This window comes from Garra rufa, chromosome 8 (genome assembly GCF_049309525.1).
Source record: "Garra rufa chromosome 8, GarRuf1.0, whole genome shotgun sequence".
Classification (NCBI taxonomy): domain Eukaryota; kingdom Metazoa; phylum Chordata; class Actinopteri; order Cypriniformes; family Cyprinidae; genus Garra; species Garra rufa.
In genome coordinates, this window is record NC_133368.1 from 47,486,304 (window position 1) to 47,509,105 (window position 22,802).

The following is a 22,802-nucleotide window of genomic DNA, read 5'->3' on the forward strand; positions in this document are numbered from 1 at the left end:
TGTAATGGGCTGGGTAGGTGTTGACGTTAAAAAAAAAACACACAATCTAATAGGTAGAAAAAATAATTTCATGGTTAGTTAGTTGGTAAACACAAGTACATCTAATTGAACATAATTTATTTTCATCAACAAATTATCATAGAACAGCTTTATGAGCTTTATGATCTATTCTCAAGTCATTATTTGGGTAGCACACATATTCTGAATGCCTTCATCAGAATTCAAATTAGCCATTTTAATCTAGATTAATCTAGATTAATTCCAAGATTTAATCTAGATTAATCTAGATTAAAAAAATTAATCTATGCCCACCCCTAATTTTCACATACATCTTAACTCTTTAAAACCTAATGTATCATGAACTTCTAATGCCTCTAAATGATCAAAATGATGCTGGAAAAACTGTCACACACAATCTAATACATGCCATTTGTTATCTGTTACGTTCCCCGTGTGCTTTGTGCATATTTCGCTTTTCTCATGTGTGTATATTTTGTTTTTCTCATCCCTCCCCCATCTTTGTGCTATTTCTTACTCGTTTCTAGGTCTGCGTTATTGGCTGACCAGACTGTCAGTCATCATTATGACGTCATCACGTCTGCCAATCCGCTGATTTGCCGGCTGCATTTGAGGCCTCGAGCTCAGTGTGTGTTTGTGCGCCTCGCCAGCGTACCTTGTGCTCCACGCGGTCAGCAGTCAGTCTCGTGTGCTACAGTATCTTCAAAGTATCCTGAATTTCGAAGTAATGCTTTGTGCAGTGTAATTTGATCTATTGAGAGATTTGTTTTTGGCTATTGACTTGTATCGAATTTAGAGAGAGAAAATTCTGTCTGTATGGAGTTTTAGAATCACATGCCAAGTTTAAAGTTAAGAATGCACCTTCTGTGATTTCTGTGCATCGAGTTCGTTAACCATAAATGCCCTATGTAATAATTCGAGCAATTAGTCAACTGCCGTGATTCTGTTTGTTTTGTTCCTTTAAGTTTAGTTTGTACATTGTTAGTTTAGGTTTGTGTGTGTCATGCCACTTTTGTACTTTTGCTTTGTAGTTTAATTGAGTTTAGCTAGGGCGTCGTATACGCTGAAGATTTCGGTTTTCTTTTCTCATTTTCTTTTAATCAGTTTAGAGGTTAGACGTAAGGCTGTTTTGTTTTGTTTATTTCTTTGGTTTGGGTGACACTCAAATTTTTCTTTTGCTATTTGTGTTAAAATTCATCTCTTTACACTTAACTAATTGTACACTCAAAACGCAAACTAGTAGATACTTTAAACGTACTCTGTTGTTGTTGTCATCTTTTGATCTGCCTCACGCTCAACAGCTATTGTCTCACTTAAATGTTACGCTATCATCCCTTTTAAACATCAAACACTTAACATTATCTGATTGATAGTTTAGACTTTTCCAGCAAGTAAAAGCCTTTTAGTATAATTGTACAAATGTCCACCTTGAGCTCATGGTTCACATGTCTTTTTGCTGTCAAATCTTTACTGATTTTTATAACGTAAACATAAGAATAACTTTGATATTGTTAGTAATATTTCAAGATGAACACTCACTAAACTGAAACAACTTAGGCTTGATTATCCATATGTGACCCTGGACCACAAAACCAGTCATAAGAGTCATTTTTAGTCACTTTTGAGTCATTGATTTATACATTAAATATAAATAAATGGTTTGTTAGGATAGGACAATATTTGGCTGAGATACAACTATTTGAAAATCTGGAATCTGAGGATGCAAAGAAATCTAAATATTGAGAAAATCGCATTTAAAGTTGTCCAAATGACGTTTTTAGCAATGTTTACTAATCAAAAATTAAGTTTTGATGTATTTACAGTAGGAAATTTACAAAATATCCACATGGAACATCGATAATTTTGACCCATACAATGTATTTTTGGCTATTGCTACAAATATACCCGTGCTACTTAAGACTGGTTTTGTGGTCCAGAGTCACAAATATATTTTTTTAGAACAATCATGTTCATGTGTGCGTATCAAATTTGACCACCAGGCTTCTGAGGAATTTGTTTATTTGTTTGTCTCTCAATCATCACTGTAGTGCATTGCATTATGTGTGATCATAAAACTAAGTACATTTAGTGCACTAAGTACACAAATAACATTTAGACGGTTTCTGATTAAATAAAGCAGTTGATGTCGTAAAATCATGAGTATGTTTTGATTTAAAGGTCAGAAGCTATAGCTTACATTAATAATAATAATAATAAAAGAAATCACAAACATGAAACTTGTAAGTTAAATTGTTAAATGTTTATATACTGAATTATTCATTAATGTGTAATATGTAACTTTTTTTAAAACAAATATATGAGCTCTAAAAGATTTTAGATTTTGCTTTAGACTATCTATCTAGACTATCAAATGTTACATTTTAAAACAAAATGTTAAGGTTACCACTGCATTTTTCTGGGAAAAAAAATATTTGGTTGAGATGCAACTATTTGAAAATCTGGAATCTGAGGGGTCAAAAAAAAAAAAATCTAAATATGAGAAAATCACCTTTAAAGTTGTCCAAATTAAGTTCTTAGCAACGCATATTACTAATCAAAAATTAAGTTTTGATGTATTTACGGCAGGAAAATTTACACAATATCTTCATGGAACATGATCTTAATATCCTAATGATTTTTGACATAACTACAAACTGGTTTTGTGGTCCAGGGTCACATATAGCAACTCTAACAGTATTTTTGCTACTGAAGTTAGATGAAAAGATAGATGAAAGATAGATGCTATAAGAACATCTACATCCTGCCACTGAAAATCAGTTCAGAAAGCAAATAAGTTCAGCTCAAGAGTCTAATTACAGAGAGAAATATTCATCAAGTTCAGTGGGCCGCTGTCAAGGTAAATACGAACATCTCTCTCAGGTGTCTGTCACCGTCCTCTTAGAAACTCTTTCAACCCTTCTGGAAACCTCCGCCCCCCGTGCCCTAGAGAGGCTCTGCTGAATGTGCATTGAATCATGGGTAAACCTTGAGAAACACTCCACCCCAGATGAGAGAAAATGACATGTAAATCAAGACCTCACTGTCACACTAAGACAGGTGCACTGAATATGCAATATATGTGTGATCATTTTGCTGTCAGTGTAAGATAAAGCAGATTGTTAATGTTAGAATGAGTATAATGCATATTTTAGTCATTAAAGTAAACTCATAAAAAGAGTGTTTTAATGACAGAAGTTTTCAATGAATTCATTTAAAGCTTTGATTCAATGATTCATTTGTGATTCAGTCTCGTGTACAGTTGCAGTCCTCCGTTCAGAATCTGCAAAATGCTAATTATTTTACCAAAATAAAAGAGATCATACAAAGTGCATGTTATTGTTTATTTAGTACTGACCTGAATTAGATATTTCACATAAAAGATGTTTACATATAGTCCACAAGAGAAAATAATACCTGAATTTATAAAAATAACCCAGTTGCAAAAGTTTACATACACTTGATTCTTAATACTGTATTGGTACCTAAATGATCCACAACTGTTTTTGTTTTTGTTTTTTGAGTCCCTTGTTTGTCCTGAACAGTTAAACTGCCTGCTGCTCTTTAGAAAAATCCTTCAGGTCCCACAAATCCATTGGTTATCCAGCATTTTTTGAGATCCATCTTTTCACACTGAGGACAACTGAGGGACTCATATGCTACTATTACAGAAGGTTCAAACACTCACTGATGCTCCAGAAGGAAACACGATGCATTAAGAGCTGGGGGGTGAAAACTTTTGAACAGAATAGAGATATGTACATTTTTCTTATTTTGCCTAAATATCTTTTTTTTTTTCATTTAGTCCTGCCCTACAGCAGATAGTTACATGTTTCCCAGAAGATAAAATAAGTTAAATTTAACCTGATCTTCAAATTCAAAATGTTTTCACCCCCTAGCTCGTAATGCATTGTTTTTTTATTCTAGAGAATCAACGAGTCTTTAAACCTTCTGTAATAGTTGCATATGAGTCCCTCAGTTGTCCTCAGTGTGAAAAGATGGATCTCAAATCATACAGTCATTGTTGGAAAGGGTTCAAATACACAAAAATACTGGAAAACCAAAGAATTTGTGGGACCTGAAGGATTTTTCTGAAGAACAGCAGGCAGTTTAACTGTTCAGGACAAACAAAGGTTTTCATGAACAACTATCACTAAACAAAAAACACAGCTGTGGATCATTCAGGTAACAACACAGTATTAAAAATCAGGAGTATGTAAACTCTTGAACTGGGTGATTTTTATAAATGTAACTATTATTTTCTCTTGTGGACTATATGTGAACATCTTTTATGTGAAATATCTTATTCAGGTCAGTACTAAATAAACAATAACATGCATTTTGTATTTTGGTAAAATGATTAAAATTTCGCAGATTCTGAAAGAGGGGTGTAAACTTTTGACCTAAACTGCATATAATTTAACAATTATGTTTGAACATTTTAAAATGTTTTTAAAATGTTTCTTCTCCTCACCAAGGCTGCATTTATTTGATTAAAAATATAGTAAAAATGTGAAATATTATTACAATTTAAAATTACAGTTTTCTATGTGAATATATTGTAAAACGCAATTTATTTCTGTGATCAAGGCTGAATTTTTAGCATCATTATTCCAGTCTTCAGTGTCACATGATCCTTCAGAAATCATTTGATATTCAGATTTGCTGCTCAAGAAACATTTCTGATTATTATTAAAGTTGACAACAGTTGTGATACTTTATATTTTTGTGGAAACTGATACATTTTTCTTTACATGATTCTTTGAAGATTAGAAAATTAAACTATTTACTTGAAATAGAATTTGTTTGTAACATGATAAATGTCTTCGCTGTCACTTTTGATCAATTTAATGCATCCTTGCTGAATAAAAGTATTACATTCTTTTAAAACAAATAAAAACTGACTCCAGTTCTCAAAGGTAGTGCAAGTAGTATGTATTGATGTAAATAAAAATGATTAAATATGTATCTTCCTCTTATTTATTTAGTGAAACTAAAGTATGCTTTGACTTTTAACTACAGCAAATTTTACTTCTTGAACATTACTGGTCTATTACTGGTCATACATGCATTTGACATCATTTCAGAGCAAACATATAAATCTCAAGATACATAACAAATATTGTCAAAAGCCTGAAAAATATTGTAAAGTCCTATTGAGCGAGAACGCCAGACTAGCTCTCCTCGCTTATAGTGACAGCTAAAGCAGAACGCATTAGGAGGCTTTCATAAGTACAAAAACACACATCTGCGCTCGTGTCCACACACACACACACACACACACACAGTCCAATCTGTCGTCTGACACATATCAAACACTAGATGATTCTGCTCTGCTAGTCGAGCGCTACCTTTTCAAACTGTCAAAACGCAGCCAACGCGAACACTGTCTCTCTCGCGAATTCGCTCCCTTTTCCTTTTCGCCTCCTCCTGTCTGGATTACTGTCTAGCTGTCGTAGCGTCTCATTTGGAGGGTCAATGTTCCTTATTAGAGCTACACGATTCTCCTGCCCAAAGTGACAAGACGAGGTTTGAGAGAGTCTGAGACGGTAAACGTAACACTAAACCTGATCTGACTAGATAAGAAAAATATTCTGGCCTGGATTACGATAACATCTCACTACCAAATCAAAAGACAAAATAAGAAATGATATACTACTGAAAGACAAGACTTCAGATGCAAAAACCTCCAAGTCTGTCTGAGATGTTTTCTTTTAAATGAGGGTTTTATCATGCTCCTATGTTTAGGTTCAGTAATTTTACTTTAATGGCACAGACAAGGTTATTAGTCAGATATTAAATGCTTATATTTTTGCCTATATATATATATATATTGTATCATTATATTTTCATACCTTTTCGGTTATCATTGTTATAACAATAGTATTCGTTTTAAATTAACTTCCATTCAAAAGTTTTTTAATGTTTTTTACAGAAGCTTCTTCTGCTCACCAAGTCTGCATTTATTTGATCTAAAGTACAGCAAAAACAGTAAAATTGTGAATTATTTTTACTATGTAAAATAGCTGCTTTTTTATTTAAAATATATTTTAAAATGTAATTTATTCATGTGATCAAAGCTGAATTTTCAGCATCATTACTCCAGTCTTTAGTGTCACATGATGCTTCAGAAATCATTCTAATATGATATTTGATATTATCATCATCATCATCATCATCATCAATATTTAAAACAGTTGAGAACATTTTTTCAGGATTGTTTGATAAATAGAAAGATCCAAAGATCAGAATTCATCTGAAATAAAAAGCTTTTGTAACATTATATTATATTATATTATTATATTATATTATATACCATTCAAAAGCTTGGAGTCGGTATATTTTTTGTTTGTTTTTGGGAAAGAAATTATAGAAATCAATACTTTTATTTAGCAAGGATGCATTAAATTGATCCAAAATTATGATAAAGACATTTATAATGTTACAAAAGATTTCTATTTCAGATAAATGCTGTTTTTCTGAACTTTCTATTCATCAAAGAAAGCTGAAAAAATTCTACTCAGCTGTTTTCAACATAATAATAATAATAATAAATGTATTTTGAGCAGCAAATTAGAATATTAAAATAATTTTTGAAGGATCATGTGACTGGAAAAATGCTAAAAAGTCAGCTTTGAAATAACAGGAACAAATTAAATTTTAAAATATATTCAAATATGAATTTTAAGTTGTAAATATTTTTTTGCTGTACTTTGGATCAAATAAATGCAGGTTTGGTGACTTTTTTTAACAAAATAAAAAAAACTTCTGACTAGTAGTATAAGTAAAACAATCTCTTTAAATTCAGTTTCATGCTCTCAGCAGCCAATAATTCACTGTGCAAAACACATTGTGGTCACACAAACCATCTTTACTCTAACTGCAATCAAAACTGTATTTAATGTCATCTAATTTGTTATATTTTCCATCTTGTTTCGTTTTGCTGATGAGGGTGTCACTCAATCTGTCCATCTGTCTAATTGGACTAGATTCTCTTTTCTAGTTAAATCTATTTATTTATATGATTAGTTGCATTTGATTACTTCCTGCTCAGGACAGATCTGCCACCCATTCATGTTTCATGACCCGTTGCTTTAGATACAGTATATATTCACGTCTTACCAGAAGGCTTGTTCTCACAGTGATGATCAGTTTGAGCCAGTTGGGGAACTTGGAGATGATCTTGGTGATGAAGGAGGCGACAGTGTCACCATAGTCGGGTTTGTGAAACTCGGCCTCGTTCAGCCCATCAATCAAGATGATGCAATCTTCCTCTGGAATCTTCCTCTCTGATAAACAAAATCAAAAATACATGAATACATTACACAATACAACTAAATGTCAAATTGCAAAGTGTTGAGAAAACAATGATTTACTATGCTTTGCATGCATTAGATGAAGCTATACGGTTGAGGTCCTCGCAGAATCTGCAAAATGTTCATTATTTTATCAAAATAAGAGGGATCATACAAAATGCATGTTGTTTTTTTATTTAATACTGACCTGAATAAGATATTTCACATAGATATTTACATACAGTCCACAAGAGAAAATAATTGAATAGTTGAATTTATAAAAAAGACCCTGTTCAAAAGTTTACATACACTTGATTTTTAATACTGTGTTGTTATCTGAATGATCCACAGCTGTTTTTTTTGTTTAGTGATAGTTGTTCATGAGTCCCTTGTTTGTCCTGAACAGTTAAACTGCCTGCTGTTCTTATGAAAAGGTCCCACAAATTCTTTGGTTTTCCAGCATTTTTGTGTATTTGAACCTTTTCCAACAATGACTGTATGATTTTGAGATCCATCTTTTCACACTGAGGACAACTGAGGGACTCATATGCAACTATTACAGAAGATTCAAACACTCACTGATGCTCCAGAAGAAAAAAAACATGCATTAAGCGCCAGGGGTGAAAACTTTTTGTATTTGAAGATCAGGATCAATTTAACTTATTTTGTCTTCTGGGAAACATGTAAGTATCTTTTGTAGCTTCTGAACGGCAGTACTCAATTAAAAAATATATTTAGGCAAAAAAAAAAGGAAAATGTACACATCTTCATTCTGATCAAAAGTTTTCACCCTGGCTTTTAATGCATTGTGTTTCTTTCTGGAGCATCAGTCAGCGTTTAATCCTTCTGTAATAATTGTATATGAGTCCCTCAGTTGTCCTCAGGGCGAAAAGATGGATCTCAAAACCATACAGTCATTGCTGGAAAGGGTTCAAATACACAAAATGCTGAAAAAAAACAAAGAATTTGTGGGATCTGAAGGATTTTTCTGAAGAACAGCAGGCAGTTTAACTGTTCAGGACAAACAAAAGACTCATGAACAACTATCACTGAACAAAAAAAAAAACCACAGTATTAAGAATCGTGTATGTAAACTTCTGAATGAGGTGATTTTTATAATTTTAACTATTATTTTTTTCTTGTGGACTATATGTAATGGTCTTTTATGTGAAATATCTTATTCGGGTCAGTACTAAAAAAAAAACATGCATTTTGTATGATCCCTCTTATTTTGGCAAAATAATTAACATTTTGCAGATTCTGCAAGGTGTATGTAAACTTTTGACCTCAACTGTTTGAATATATTGTCTAAAGGTTTAAAATATATTATTACCCCTAGAAACTAGTATGAGCATAATATTTCCATTCATATATGCCTTTTTTTAGCACATGCACACAAATGCCAAATTTCCTTAATCATCCATCACAAAAAGTAAAACCAAAGAATATAGTTCTGATTGTTGAGCTTCACAAAATATGGCTGTACGAAAAAAGATAAAGCATTGAAAATTCCCATTCTCAACAGCATGGCAATAATTAATAAGCCCCAAACAACTAAAGATGTTACAAATGTGCCTGGAAAAGGACGTGTGCCTATACCGTCCTAATGCACGATGAAGAGGAGAGTTTGAGTGGCCAAAGACTCTCAAAGGATCACAGCTGGAGAATTGCAGAAAATAGTTAAGTCTCGGGGTCAGAAAAGCTAAAAAAAAGATCAAACAAGCCCTACATCACCACATGTTGCTTGGGAGAGTTTCAAGGAAAAAAATCATGATAAGATAAAAATTTGCTAATCCAAAAGCAAACTCCAGCATATTCATTTGCTAGACACAACTGGATCTTCAAACAGGATTGGCTTCTATGGTCAGATGAAACAACATTTTTTAGCAGCAAACACTCAAGATGGGTCCATATTTATCCACATATATAAATATATATCTATATATAAGACGCACACAGACACATCAATACATGCATATACTACCAGTCAAATGTTTTTGGACAGTACGTTTTTAAAGAAGTCTCTTCTGCTCACCAAGTCTGCATTTATTTGATCCAAAGTACAGCAAAAACAGTACAAATTTGAAATATTTTTACTTTTTTAAATAATAATTTTCTAATTTAATATGTTTTAAAATGTAATTTATTCCTGTGATTTCAAAGCTGAATTTTTAGCATCATTACTCCAGTCTTCAGTGTCACATGATCCTTCAGAAATCATTCTAATATGCTGATTCGCTGCTCAAAAAAGCATTTATCATTATTATTGTGTTGAAAACAGCGGAGAAGATTTTTTTTTTCAAGTTTCTTTGATGCATAGAAAGTTCAGAAGTACAGCATTTATCTGAAATAGAAATCTTTTGTAACATTATAATCACATTATTACCACTTTTGTTCAACTTAAAGCATCCTTGCTATAAAAGTATTAATTTCTATAAAAGAATAAATACTTAAATTTTTACAAAAAATAAAATATACTGACTCCAAACTTTGGAATGGTAGTGTATAATGTTACAAAAGCTTTTTATTTCAGATAAACGCTGATCTTTGGATTCATTAAAGAATCCTGAAAAAAAAAAAAAAAAAAACTCAACTTTTAAATATTTAAAATAATAATAATAAATGTTTCTTGAAAAGCAAATCAGCATACTAGAATGATTTTTGAAGGATCTTATGACACTGAAGACTGGAGTAATGATGCTGAAAATTTAGCTTTGATCACAGGAATAAATTACATTTTAAAATATATTCAAATAAAAAAAAAGTTATTTTAAATAGCAAATTTTTTACAAAATTTGTACTGTTTTTGCTGTAGCTTGAATCAAATAAATGCAGGTAAGCAGAAGAGACTTCTATAAAAAATATTAAAAATCTTACTGTTTAGAAGATACATATAAAACTATATATAAAAAAAAATATATATGTGATTTTAATATATATATATATATATATATATATATATATATATATCACTTCACCATCAGGTTTCATTTGTTAATATTTATTAACATGAAATTGCAATTAACAAACAATCCTCCTATAGCGTTTACTAACTTAGTTAATGTTTATTAATAATACTCTCGACATTTACTACTACATTTTAAGGTCAAATGTTGTATCTGTTAACATTAGTTAATGCACTGTGGACTGGGTGAGTTATGAAGCATCTTTTTTTTTTAATTATTTTTAATTATAACAAATATTAATAAATGCCAGTGTTAGGGAAAGTTACTTTTAAAAGTAATGCATTACAATATTGAGTTACTCCCTAAATTACGTTACTTAGTTGCTTTTTATGGAAAATAATGCTTTACGTTACTTTTGCGTTAGTTTTTCAATCTGGGCAGGGCTTGTTCGTTTTTAATTTAAAAAGTTCTATTTTTGGCAAATGTAAAAGTCTTTCTACACCAAAAGCCTCAGGCTTAGAGAAAAGTAAATTGACGTCTGTATAGTAGACCGCAGAAGAAGAAATGTCAGCTCTTCAGCAATAAAAAAAAGGAAAACAAATGTTAGATTATCTTGAGTCATTTCTGCTTATTAGTATGGATGAATTGGATCATCGAAGGTCGGCAGCAAAGACATCGGTTAATAAAATGGGATTAAATGCATAAAGGATATTTGTATTATTGAACTTATTTAATTGTTGCAGGTTTGCGTGCTTATTTGAAAAAGTAACTCATATATTTTCTTGTCAATTAAAAAGTAATGCGTTACTTTACTAGTTACTTGGAAAAAGTAATAATATTACGTAACTTGCGTTACTTGTAATGCGTTACCATCAAAACACTCCTCATGTCATGTTAGTTAATGCATTAACTAATATGAAGTGTTAGCATCATAGGAACAATTTTATATTTTAACTGTACGGTTCATTAGTTTAGCCGAAGCAGTTCATGGTTTATAGTCAACGAAAGAATCATTTTGTGCATTAATTAAAAGAAAATGTCACAGGTATGTGTTTCTCTGGAGCTTTAAAAGCAGCTTGTGCAGTTTTGAGTTGGAAGTATCCATTAATTAATGGTCAAATATCAAGAAAGAGGTCGAGAGAGAGCAGAAAACCTTCAGCACTAATGAGTCTCCGGTGTACTACCGAAATCTCTCACGCTACTTTAGATGTAAATGTGCAATAGCATGTTCTTTCATTTTGAGGTTGTTATATTGATTCTGCTCGTGCTAAAACATAAGGAACTTTTCAATGCAGAACAACTTCTACAACTTTCTCAAATGAATGCATATAACATTAATGACTCTGCTATACATTTTCTGTGTAATGATTAGCACAGATCAGTCCACTTCACAATTAAAGTCTTCAGATGTGGCACGTCTTTGTTTGGCCTCAAATGAAGCGTCACCTTAATAATTCATTACGCACGAGATCTGAGCCACTTCCCAGAGCCGAGCCGTCACAGAGACGCAGGAATAGTTCTTCAATGAGCAACACATCAAGAGCTGCACTTCCTCAGCATCCATAAAATATATCTGCTTTTAAACCTTCACCACAAATCTCCGTGATGACTTCTTCATGGCACGATGGAGAGATTCAGCCAAAACATTTCCTCAAGAATCGGTTTCAATTAGACAATGTGTGGCTGTAGCAGACATTCAGAAAAAAATTATTGGCTTAATTAGTAATATTGGCTTTAATTTTCCAGTTAATTTTTTTTAAAAACAGGATCAATTTATTTGAAGCAAGATTGCATAACATATGACTTGTTTTAACAGAATAAATCAATAAATTTTAAATCTCATAATTTCGATTTTATAAATCTCATGAATTATATTTTTCCACACTGCAAATAACTAAATAAATAAATACATTTTCTTTTGATCTTGTTATAAGCACAACTCATATTATATTATCTAGTATGTTGATAAATAAATACATGAGAGAGTAGATAAACATATGAACAATAATAACAATACAATTCATAATTCAATAATATACAGTACATATATCAATAATATATATTTTCTATACTATCTATCTCTTAAAAAAAGTTAAAATATAAAATTGAGCTGCAGATTGGTTGCTTATTTATTTATTTGACTATATATTTTAATACATGTATTAGATTTAAGTTTACAATACAATAAATGCTTTTTTGTGTGTATTGAGTTGTAGATTGGTTCCGGTTTCATTTCTTTATTTATTTATATTTATTTATAAATTATAGTATGTGTATTAGATTCAAGCTAATAATGAGGCAAAAAATCTGAATGGAGAAAAAGAAAAATCAGAAAAAATTAACAAAGAAACATAAAATAAAAATTACTTAAGAAAACATATATTACATATTTATATCAACAATAATATTAATAATATATATCAATAATATGTGTTTTCTATACTCTCTCTCAAAATATAAAATATTAATAAATTAATTAAAATATATATTTTTGAGCAGACTGGTTCCTGTTTAATTTATTTCTTTATATTCATTTATTTGTTTTAGTATATATAATAATATGTGTATTAGATTTAAGCTTATAATGAGGCAAAAAAAATGTAATGCAAAAATAAGAAACATAAAATAAAAATTACTTAAGAAAACAACTATTATATAATTATATCAACAATAATAGTAATAATATATATCAATAATATATATTTCTATACTCTCTCTCAAAATATACAATTATTAATTAATATAATATTCCTGTTTTATTTATTTCTTTATATATTTAATTATTTATTTGTTTTACAATATATAATAATATGTGTATTAAAGCTTATAATGAGGGAAAAAAATCCCAATGGAGAACAAAAATGTAATGCAAAAATAAAAATTAACAAAGAAACATAAAATAAAAATTACTTCAGAAAACATCTATTATATAATTATATCAACAATAATATTAATAGTATGTATTTCTATACTCTCTCTCTCTAAATATATAAAATTAATTAATTACTATAATATAAAAATATTTTTGTGCATTGAGCAGATTGGTTCCTGTTTTTTTTCTTTCTTTATATATTTATTTATTTATTTGTTTTACTATATATAATCATATGCGTATTAAAGCTTATTGTAAGCTTATAGTGAGGCAAAAAAATTGCAATGGAGAAGAAAATAGCTTAAGACAAAAATAAAAATTACTAAAGAAAACTTTTTTCCCCAACGGGGGCAGAGCAGAAGATGGTTTCCATCAAGGTTTGTCGTCTCTCGTCTCGAGGCCGTATTGATCCGAAGCATCTTCCATTTCCATCGTACAAACACAGGGTTTGTTTATCCACGTCTGAAACGCACACTTCTACAATAAAATATCGATCGCGCTGAGCAAAAAGACTGGACCGCCACATAAAACAAACCACGATGACCTTGAGATCTCAGAGACTCAGAGAGAGCCTAAGCTTAAATAGAAAATAAATGCACGGATGATGCAGGATAAACCTATAGAAGATCAATAGGGAAAAACAGCTTTAATTCCTCTTCATAACAGGAAGGATGTCAATAATTAAGGAAGGAATTGAACTATTCCGATTCCATTTAACGATTCACTTAAGTGTTAGTCAAAGTAACTAAACGAAACATCACAAAGATCATTCAGTTACAAAATTCTCCATATAAACTGAAACCGAGTTCAACAGATTTAATTAATTTAATTTAATGTGCTAATAGTCTTGGGAAAATGGATTTCACTGCATTTAATGCAACAACCAAGCACATCCAGCCCATTCACATAATCAGGCCATCTGTTGAACATCAAATACATGACATCTGACTCATCCGGAGTAATACAACGCTTCTTTTCATGATGCTCCTGCTGTCCACATAACCTTCTCTGAAATGTAACGAATCCAAAATGATAATCACTCAATTAAAGGATTAGTTCACTTCCAGAACAAAAATGTGCAGATAATTTGTCATCCAAGATTTTCATGTCTTTCTTTCTTCAGTCGAAATTTTTTTTTCTTTTCGTTTTTTGAGGAAAACATTTCAGGATTTTTCTCATATAGTGGACTTCTATTGTGCCTGCAAGTTTGAACTTCCAAAATGCAGTTTAAATGCAGATTTAAAGAGCTCTAAACGATCCCAGCCGAGGAAGAAGGGTCTTATCTAGCAAAATGATTGGTCATTTTCTACAAAAAATGAAAAGCCTTAAATGCTCGTCTTGTCTAGCTCTGTGATGCACATGCATGCTCTGTGTAATCCGGGTCAATACAGTTAGGATATGTCCAAAAACTCCCATCTCATGTTCTCCTCCAACTTCAAAATCTTCCTACATCACTGTTTTACTTTTTTTTTTTATAAAGGGCATTTGATCTTTGCACTTTGTAAACACTGTGTCGGTACTCCTGCAGCAATGTAGGACGATTTTGAAGTTGGAGGAAAAAAAGAGTTGGGAGTTTTTGACATACACTAGCGAGCATTTGAGGTTAAAAACTACATAAATTGTACACTGTTTTAGAAAATAACCAATCGTTTCACCAATTAACCAAATTCTTCCTCAGCTGGGATCGATTAGAGCCCTTTGAAGCTGCATTTAAACTGCATTTTGAAATTTCAAACTCGCAGGCACCATAGATGTCCACTATATGGAGAACATTCCAGAAATGCTTTCCTCAAAAAGACATAATTTCTTTACAACTGAAGAAAAAAAGACATAAAATAAAATGTCTGTCACTTGTTGTTCTGGAAGTGAACTAATCCTTTATAGGGGTCATCGGATGCCCATTTTCCACAAGTTGATACGATTCTTTAGGGTCTTAAAGGGGTCATATGATGTGGTTTCTTGTTTTCCTTTGTCTTTGGAGTGTTACAAGCTGTTTGTGCATAGATAAGATCTGTAAAGTTGCAAAGCTTAAAGACTCAAAACCAAAGAGACATTTATTATAAAAGTTAAGACTCAGCCACACCTCCCTAAAACGGCTTGTTCAAACACAGCCCACGTCACAGGGTAAGTAGATTAGCGTAACAATGCCCATATGTATATGGGAAGAAAGAAGTCATAACTTTTACTGGCTGTAGTAGCATTGCAGCTGCCATGTTGTGGAGACATTGCAAAAGCGAAAGTACTTTAATTGCCCTTCCAAATGAGGACACAACTAGAAATCAGTGGTTAAATTATATTTACAACACTGTTCCGGAACAGTACAACGCATATATTTGAGTGGGTGATGCGCATTTCACGGCACACTGTTTCATGAACCTGGAAGAGCAGCTTACAATGCCAGCCGTACACAAAGGGTTAAGAACAGTCTGCGCTTCTGACTGACGGCCTGTAAGTACGTTTTCATATTTAAAGAAATCAGTACTAACCATTCAAAGGTGAGTTTTGAGCAGTGTAGAGTAGTGCTTGTTGTTTCTCGTTCAGAAACTGCATGGTAAGATGCATAACATTTCCGTCACACGCTTGAGGAATTCGGCCAATCACAATGCACCTGATAGCTGGCCAATCAGAGAACACCTCGATTTCCTCTGAGTTTTGTAAAAATGTAAGCGTTTCAGAAAGGCGGGGCCAAGAGGAGCAACAATAATGTACAGTATGTGAAAAAAATATGTTTTTTGAACCCCAAACTGTATAAACACATTACATTGCATTACAACAAATACACAAAATAATGCTCTTTTTAGTAGGGGTGGGACAAAAAATCGATTCTCCGATGCATCGCGATTCTCTCTTCAACGATTCTGAATCGATTCCTAATTTTTCAGAATCGATTCTGAGCTTGTTTTTTTTTTCCGCATATGGCACGTGTGCGCGCTAGAGAAGCTGCCGGCTTCATTGCACAGCATTTGCACTGTGAGACTCGTGCGCACTGCTTGACATTGTGAGCTTCCACCCGCCGAGTTTCACTTAAGTTATGCTTTCATTTCTGCCGTCTGGAATGCAGTAATATTAGATGCACTGACGGACTTTCACGTGCGCGTTGTGTTTGTTCGTCCTAAAGCTCTATTGCAGATGCGGTTAAATACACTTGCGTTTTCAAATAGTTTTAAACGAAACTGTACATACAGTCAGTTATGTTTTCAGAGCAGGACAAAACATCTGATATATCGAAATAGATGTGTGCATCAGTGGCGTTCCGTCCATATAAGCTGCTAATGCTCCACATACCCAGGCTGTCAGAGAGACTGCGTTCACGTGTTAAATAATATAAACATGCTTATAAGTTGATCCCTTATTTGAGATAGAATCTTCCGGGCAAGCTGATTCTCCGCATCTTTCTCGACTCCTCAGAATTGATGCGCATTCTCTGTTTTTCTGTCATGCGCATGACTTTATTCGCGGGGTAAGCTGTCCGCGAAGCGCTCGCCCAAGCAGAAAAACGCGCTGTTGCTACCAGATCCTGATTCCCGAAAATCATATTGTGTTTGATGCACAACTTACTCGACTAAATCAAATGAAAAACAAAAACAAAAAACATTCTAACTGTATATTATCATAATTTCTCAACAATTCAAAATGTGAAAGTCCACTGAAAAAAATAGCCTATATAAAATGTCAATTTTTTTTTAACAGGGAAAAGAGGAAATATTAAAATATGATTTCGCCTCTGATTTTATTGGTTTCTAAATAATCTAAAGATATAATTATTTTTGGTATTACTGGTGGTTTTAGCACTAAGCATGCCTGGTTAAAAAAAAAAAAAGTCACCGTTCGCCACTGCTGTGCATTAGTTTGTTAAAGCTGCCTATGATCTCATCAGTAATAATAAAACGGCAGTAATGCTGAGGAAAAAAGAAAAACTATTGTCTGTAAACTTTCAGATACCTAAAGAACACTTATTTATAGTTTAAAAAATAAAGTAAAATTGGCACAAAATAAATTTGATATAAAACATATGAAAATTGAAAACTAAGAATGTGAGTATCATGATATTTAGTTAATAATGAAAACAGTTATTAAATTAAATTGAATCTTGAAACCAGTGAAGATTAACACACCTACTTTTACAGAAATTTCAACTATAAAAAAAGCATATAAACTGCAATTTTACATGTTTTTAAAATTGTAAAGTTGTATTTGCACAGCAGAAGAATTAATTAGGGTAAAAATGTAGATCAAGAATCGTTTTGGAATCGGATCGTGACCCCCAGAATCGGAATCGGATCGGATCGTGAAGTGCCTGAAGATTCCCACCCCTACTTTTTAGCAACATCATATGACCCCTTGAATGAGAAGTCTATAACATACCTTGGTTCAAATTTCTCAATGGTAGAGTAACAACACTCTTTTAACATTGTCAAAATCTGCCATTTTTAGAGCGAGCTATTCTGTTGCATGTTCCTTTAAATGCTAATAAGCTCTGCTCGCCCCGCCCCTCTCTGCTGTGGGATGATGAGCCGTAATGTTTACTTTAGCCGCATTTAGCCAATGTTAGCGGCAAAACTTGCTAACAAGCACATTATTAAGAAAGGCCATTTGCAAAGATGCATAAAAACCCCTTACACTCAATTCTGCTGTGGGTGAAGCTACATCACGAATGATTCGCACGAACACAGATGCATATGTAGATTGGGATCGGTGCTTTGCTTTCAAAAATGAAAGTAATGTTAATCCTCAGCGTCTTCAGCGGCTCAGATGTCGGGAGTAAATGACTACTGCTATGTTCATTATTACATCCAACAACAGAACACCTCAATCGCTCAATCAGAGACATTCTTGTCTTCACCTGCAGCTCGGTGAGGGCGGGTCTAAGGTAAGGCGCTCATGTCAATCAACTATCGTGGGAGTGGCCTCTGTCACATCGACAAGAAGCTGAGAATGGCCTGATTTTAAAAAGGGGATAGTACCTTTAAAGATTAAAAAATGCCACTGGGTGTATTTTTATCATTGTAGGGTGGTTGTGTACACCAACTGTCAACACACATTAATGTTCAAACAACATGGAAAAGTGAGTTTTGCATCCGATGACCCCTTTAAAGAATTAAAATCAACAAGAAATGACATTTGCAAACCATTTTTATCATATAATGTGGTGTATTTCTGAGTGAAATGCATGCAAGGACTGTGTAAGTGCCATTGTTTTCTTTCTGATCACACTGCAAAAAATTTTTTTTTTTCCCCAGTGCAAATGGGTAAAATTTCTTAAAACAAAATGCAATGACAAAGTGTTGGTTTTATGTTTGCGTACCTTTGCGTAGGTTGATGAGCGGCTGAAGGATGCCCCTGCGGAAGGCAGCCATGGGGTCCTGAACACAGGAGCGCAGACTGAGCATGCTCTGTAGGTGCGGCTCTTTCAACAGCAGCTCTCTGTACGCGGTCAGCTGATGCGCTCGGCACAGGAGAGCAGCCACGCTGTGCACAAACTCAGGAACCAGACATGTGTATGTGTTATCAGCCTGGCAGTAATGATACGCCACCACCTGAAGAGACAACCACAAACAGAGAGACTGTCTTAGAAACTTCATATTCATTGAAATTACATTTCAAATCATGCAATATTTGCTGTTATTTATATACAATGTGTAATATATTGCCATGATTACTCTATGCATTTGCACTGAAATGGCTTTTCAGAGGAACAATTATTTCAAACAGTCATACAGGTGAAATAGATTGAAAATGTTTAATGTAAGAAGTAAAATAATGTAAAAATCTAGTTAAAAAAAGCATGTTCTCCACACTTTTTCACCAAATAAATTTATATGCACCAATATGTAAAAAAAATAATATATATAATACATACAGCTGATAATTATCTTGTCCAAATAAGTAAGAAAAAACACCTACAAATATAATAATTAATAAATAAAATAATTATGGAATATTTAAATCAATATGAAAAAACATTTGCACCACAATTTACTTCCAAAAAGTGATGTATTTTGGTAAAATAAAATATTAATTGAAAGCAAATCCATGGAAGTACTGTTTAGAAGAAAATAAAATAATAAAATGCAATATAATATAATATATTTATAAAATATATTTAATGTATATTTCCAAATTTACTCTATGAATATGCGCTGAAATGTTTTTTTTTTCCTAATCAGAGGAACATTTTTTTCAACCAAATTGAATTTGTAGTCAAAAGAACTCAAAATAAATATTTTATGTAAAATAATAAAAAAAATTGCATGTTCTCCACAGTTTTTCCTCAAAATAAGCATTTATCATTGTCATTTAGATGCACCAATATAACAATACACTGTATATATAGCTGACAATTATCATGGACCAAGTTTATGAAAATACTGACAAGAATATCAAAATAAAATAAAATAATAAAATAAAATAAAATTAATTAAAATTTAATAAATTAAATAATATAATATAATATAATATAATATAATTGATGCACACATCTTAAGTAAATTCCAATGAGTTTTCAATAACTTTATCCTGGCTTTTTTCATATGTGGTATAAAATCAAATCAAATAAAATTAAATAAAATTAAACAATTATAATATAAAAGAGATTGTATTCTGACTTTCTTTATATATGGTATAAAATAAAATATAAAATAAAATGAACAATAAAGGATTTAAACATAAATAAAATAAAATAAATAAAATAAAATATTGTTGATGCACAACAAATATTAAAAGAAAACAATAGGGGACATTTTAAGTAAATTCCAATGAGTTTACAATAATTTTGCCCTGGCTTTCTTTATCCGTGGTATAAAATAAAATAAAATAAAATAAAATAATAAAATAAAATAAAATAAAATAAACAATAATGGATTTAAACATTATAATATAATATAATATAATATAATATATCATTTTTTATTGCCTAAACAGTTGCAGTCGGCACAAGCACAGCTTGGAATCTGACAGATCAAACTCTTTTTAAAACTTTTGGTCTTTATAACTAGGTTGTCATTATTGGCTGCAGAACTGAAGCTCATAACAGAACAGCATGAGCTCTGTGAGCCCTTCAGGAGCTCCTCTCAATCCACGTTGATCTAACACTGAAGCCCAATATCATGCCACTGTTTGCACTTGACAAATAATGCAGCTCACAAATGAGAGCCGTTCTGACCCATCACTGCCATCGAGTCATCCTAGAGCTACAAATGATAAAACTTCAGCAGCCTGATGGATAAAAACACCCGGATCCGAACACAGATGGACAGAGATCATTAAATGAGGAACATCAAAAGAAAACAACAGGGAACATTTGAAGTAAATTCAGAGTTGACCTTAATTAAAAGGGACTCAAAAATACCTAAAAATGCCTAAAAATAAAAATTTTCTGTGGTAACAGAATGCTCGACCTCAGTTGGCTTCTTTCGTTAAAAAAAATAAATAAAAAAAATTAATTAAAAAATAAATAAATCTGACATACCCAAAGGAGGTATCAGATCTAAGAGAATCTACTAAATGAAATATTTCTCTCTGAAGTGAAGCGATGTCCTAAGCGCAGAGTTCACAGGAGTGATGCTCACGATTTGTTTGGCCGGAGTGAGGAAACCTGGCAGAGACCTTCTGAGGAACCCTCTTAATTTGTCCTGATTTATTATTGAAAGCTGTGTTTAACAGATGGGGATATTTCCCATTTGGACAGGTGGGGTTAATAGGAACGGCACAGTTCTCACCCTGAGATGAGGTCTGGGAAAAGAGCATCAATCTAAAGCTGCTTCAGGTGGAGGGACCATTAACTCACTCGCTTTGAGCCAACACTCCAAAGCGCACTTTAACTGGCTCAATCTCTTGATTGCTGTGCATTTCTCTCGACCCTTCCACACGCTGATTAGACAATCATCACGCAGGCTTTAGACAGGAATAAGAAATCTGTGCATTGAGACATTTAGCAACCAAACCAGGAGCAGAACAGTACATTCTGCTTTGTTCATTTTTTAAATAATCAATACTTAGAACTTTTGGACAGTCTACAGCTTTTCAGATATTTATTATTTCTTCCACAATTGTCCATTATGGTGAACTCTATTATTTCCGCCCAATTATTTTTTATAAACCACCTCTACATAAATTAAATTAAAATGTAATATAATTATAGAATTAAGATAAAACAATTTGTGCAACCTATTTTACTTTTGAAATGTGATGTATTGAGTAATGTATTAGATATTCAAGAGGAAAAAAAATATGGAAGGATATAATATAAATTACACAAAGCTGCACTGCTTCTGACAGCAACCATGTAGCCAAAAATGGCATTATGGTGTATATATTATATAATATTATAATATAATGTTTAGGTCCATTTTTTTTTTATTGTGTATTCTCATATTTAATTTAATTTAACATTCATTTACTTATGTTACCTTTGTTTTCTTTTAATATTTTATTATTACTTTATTATTACTTATAATTATTATTATATTTTACATTTTTGAGCAAATGGATAAAGTAAACATAAAAAAATATTATATAAGCATGCATGTAACAGAATTATATATTGCACAGAATTAAATTATATATTATATTATGTGCTAGATCCACTATTATACCATATATATTTATTTATTCTTCTATTATGTATTTTTCATATTTTATTTTACTTTACGACAGAAAAGAAAACCAGGGGAAAATCAATGTGAACTTATTTATATGTAATATAATTATTGGGTCATTTATATAATATTATATTATATTTGCGAGCAAAATGGATAGAGTAAACATGGCAAAGACAAAAAAAAAATATTTATATATAGATATATTGCCATGTTTACTCTATGCATTTGCTCTGAAATATATAATATAATAAATATAATATAATATACTTTTCTGTCGTAAAGTAAAATAAAATATGAAAAATATATAATTGATGAATAAATAAATATATATGGTATAATAGTGGATCTAGCACATAATATAATAGAATATATAATTTAATTATGTGCAATATGTAATTCTGTTATATGTATCCTTATATATTAATTTTTGCATAATGTTTACTTTATGCATTTGCTCAGAAATGTAAAATATAATAATAATAATAAGTAATAATAAAGTAATAATAAAATATTAAAAGAAAACAAAGGGAACATAAGTAAATTAAGTAAATTCAGATGAGTTTACAATGATTTTATCCTGGTTTTCTTTTTCTGTGGTAAAATAAAATTAAAAATACATTTTAATTAAATTAAAGGAAATTAAACTAAATTAAATATGAAAACACACAATAAAAAACGAAAAAAATAAATTGAGAATATATATATATATAAATATTCTAAATTCATTTTATACTGTATGTAATGTGAAATGTGAAGTATCTGAGTGAAAGTAGATATTAAAAAAAGAAAAAATGTAGGATAAAATAATAATAATCTAATATAATATATAATATCATATCATAATATAATATGATTGTAGAATTTAAATAAAACAATTTGTGCAACCCATTTTACTTCTAAAATGTAAAGTATCTGAGTGAAAGTAGATATTAAAAAAGAAAAAAAAATGAAGGATATAATATAATATACTATAATAAACTATAATATAATATAATATAATATAATGCAGATGTGCAGCCGTTTCCTGTCTAAGTGGTGAGTTCTTAGGCAGAATGTGCTGTAAGTCAATATGGTGTGTGAAGAGGATTTAGCGCCTGCGTGTATAATTGCAAAC

The 22,802-nt window shown here is 31.5% G+C and overlaps 1 protein-coding gene across 4 annotated transcripts in view; it reads right to left on the reverse strand.

Annotated features, from left to right (window-relative positions):
• tanc1b (tetratricopeptide repeat, ankyrin repeat and coiled-coil containing 1b) overlaps positions 1 to 22,802 on the reverse strand; it is a 229,735-nt gene that overhangs the window by 48,415 nt on the left and 158,518 nt on the right. For all 4 annotated transcript variants that reach the window (XM_073845254.1, XM_073845253.1, XM_073845255.1 and 1 more), the window contains 2 exons: positions 18,394 to 18,625; positions 7,138 to 7,304 (listed from right to left, as the gene is read on the reverse strand). In XM_073845254.1, coding sequence (XP_073701355.1) covers positions 7,138 to 7,304; positions 18,394 to 18,625 — 399 coding nt within the window. The remainder of the gene's footprint in view (positions 1 to 7,137; positions 7,305 to 18,393; positions 18,626 to 22,802) is intronic.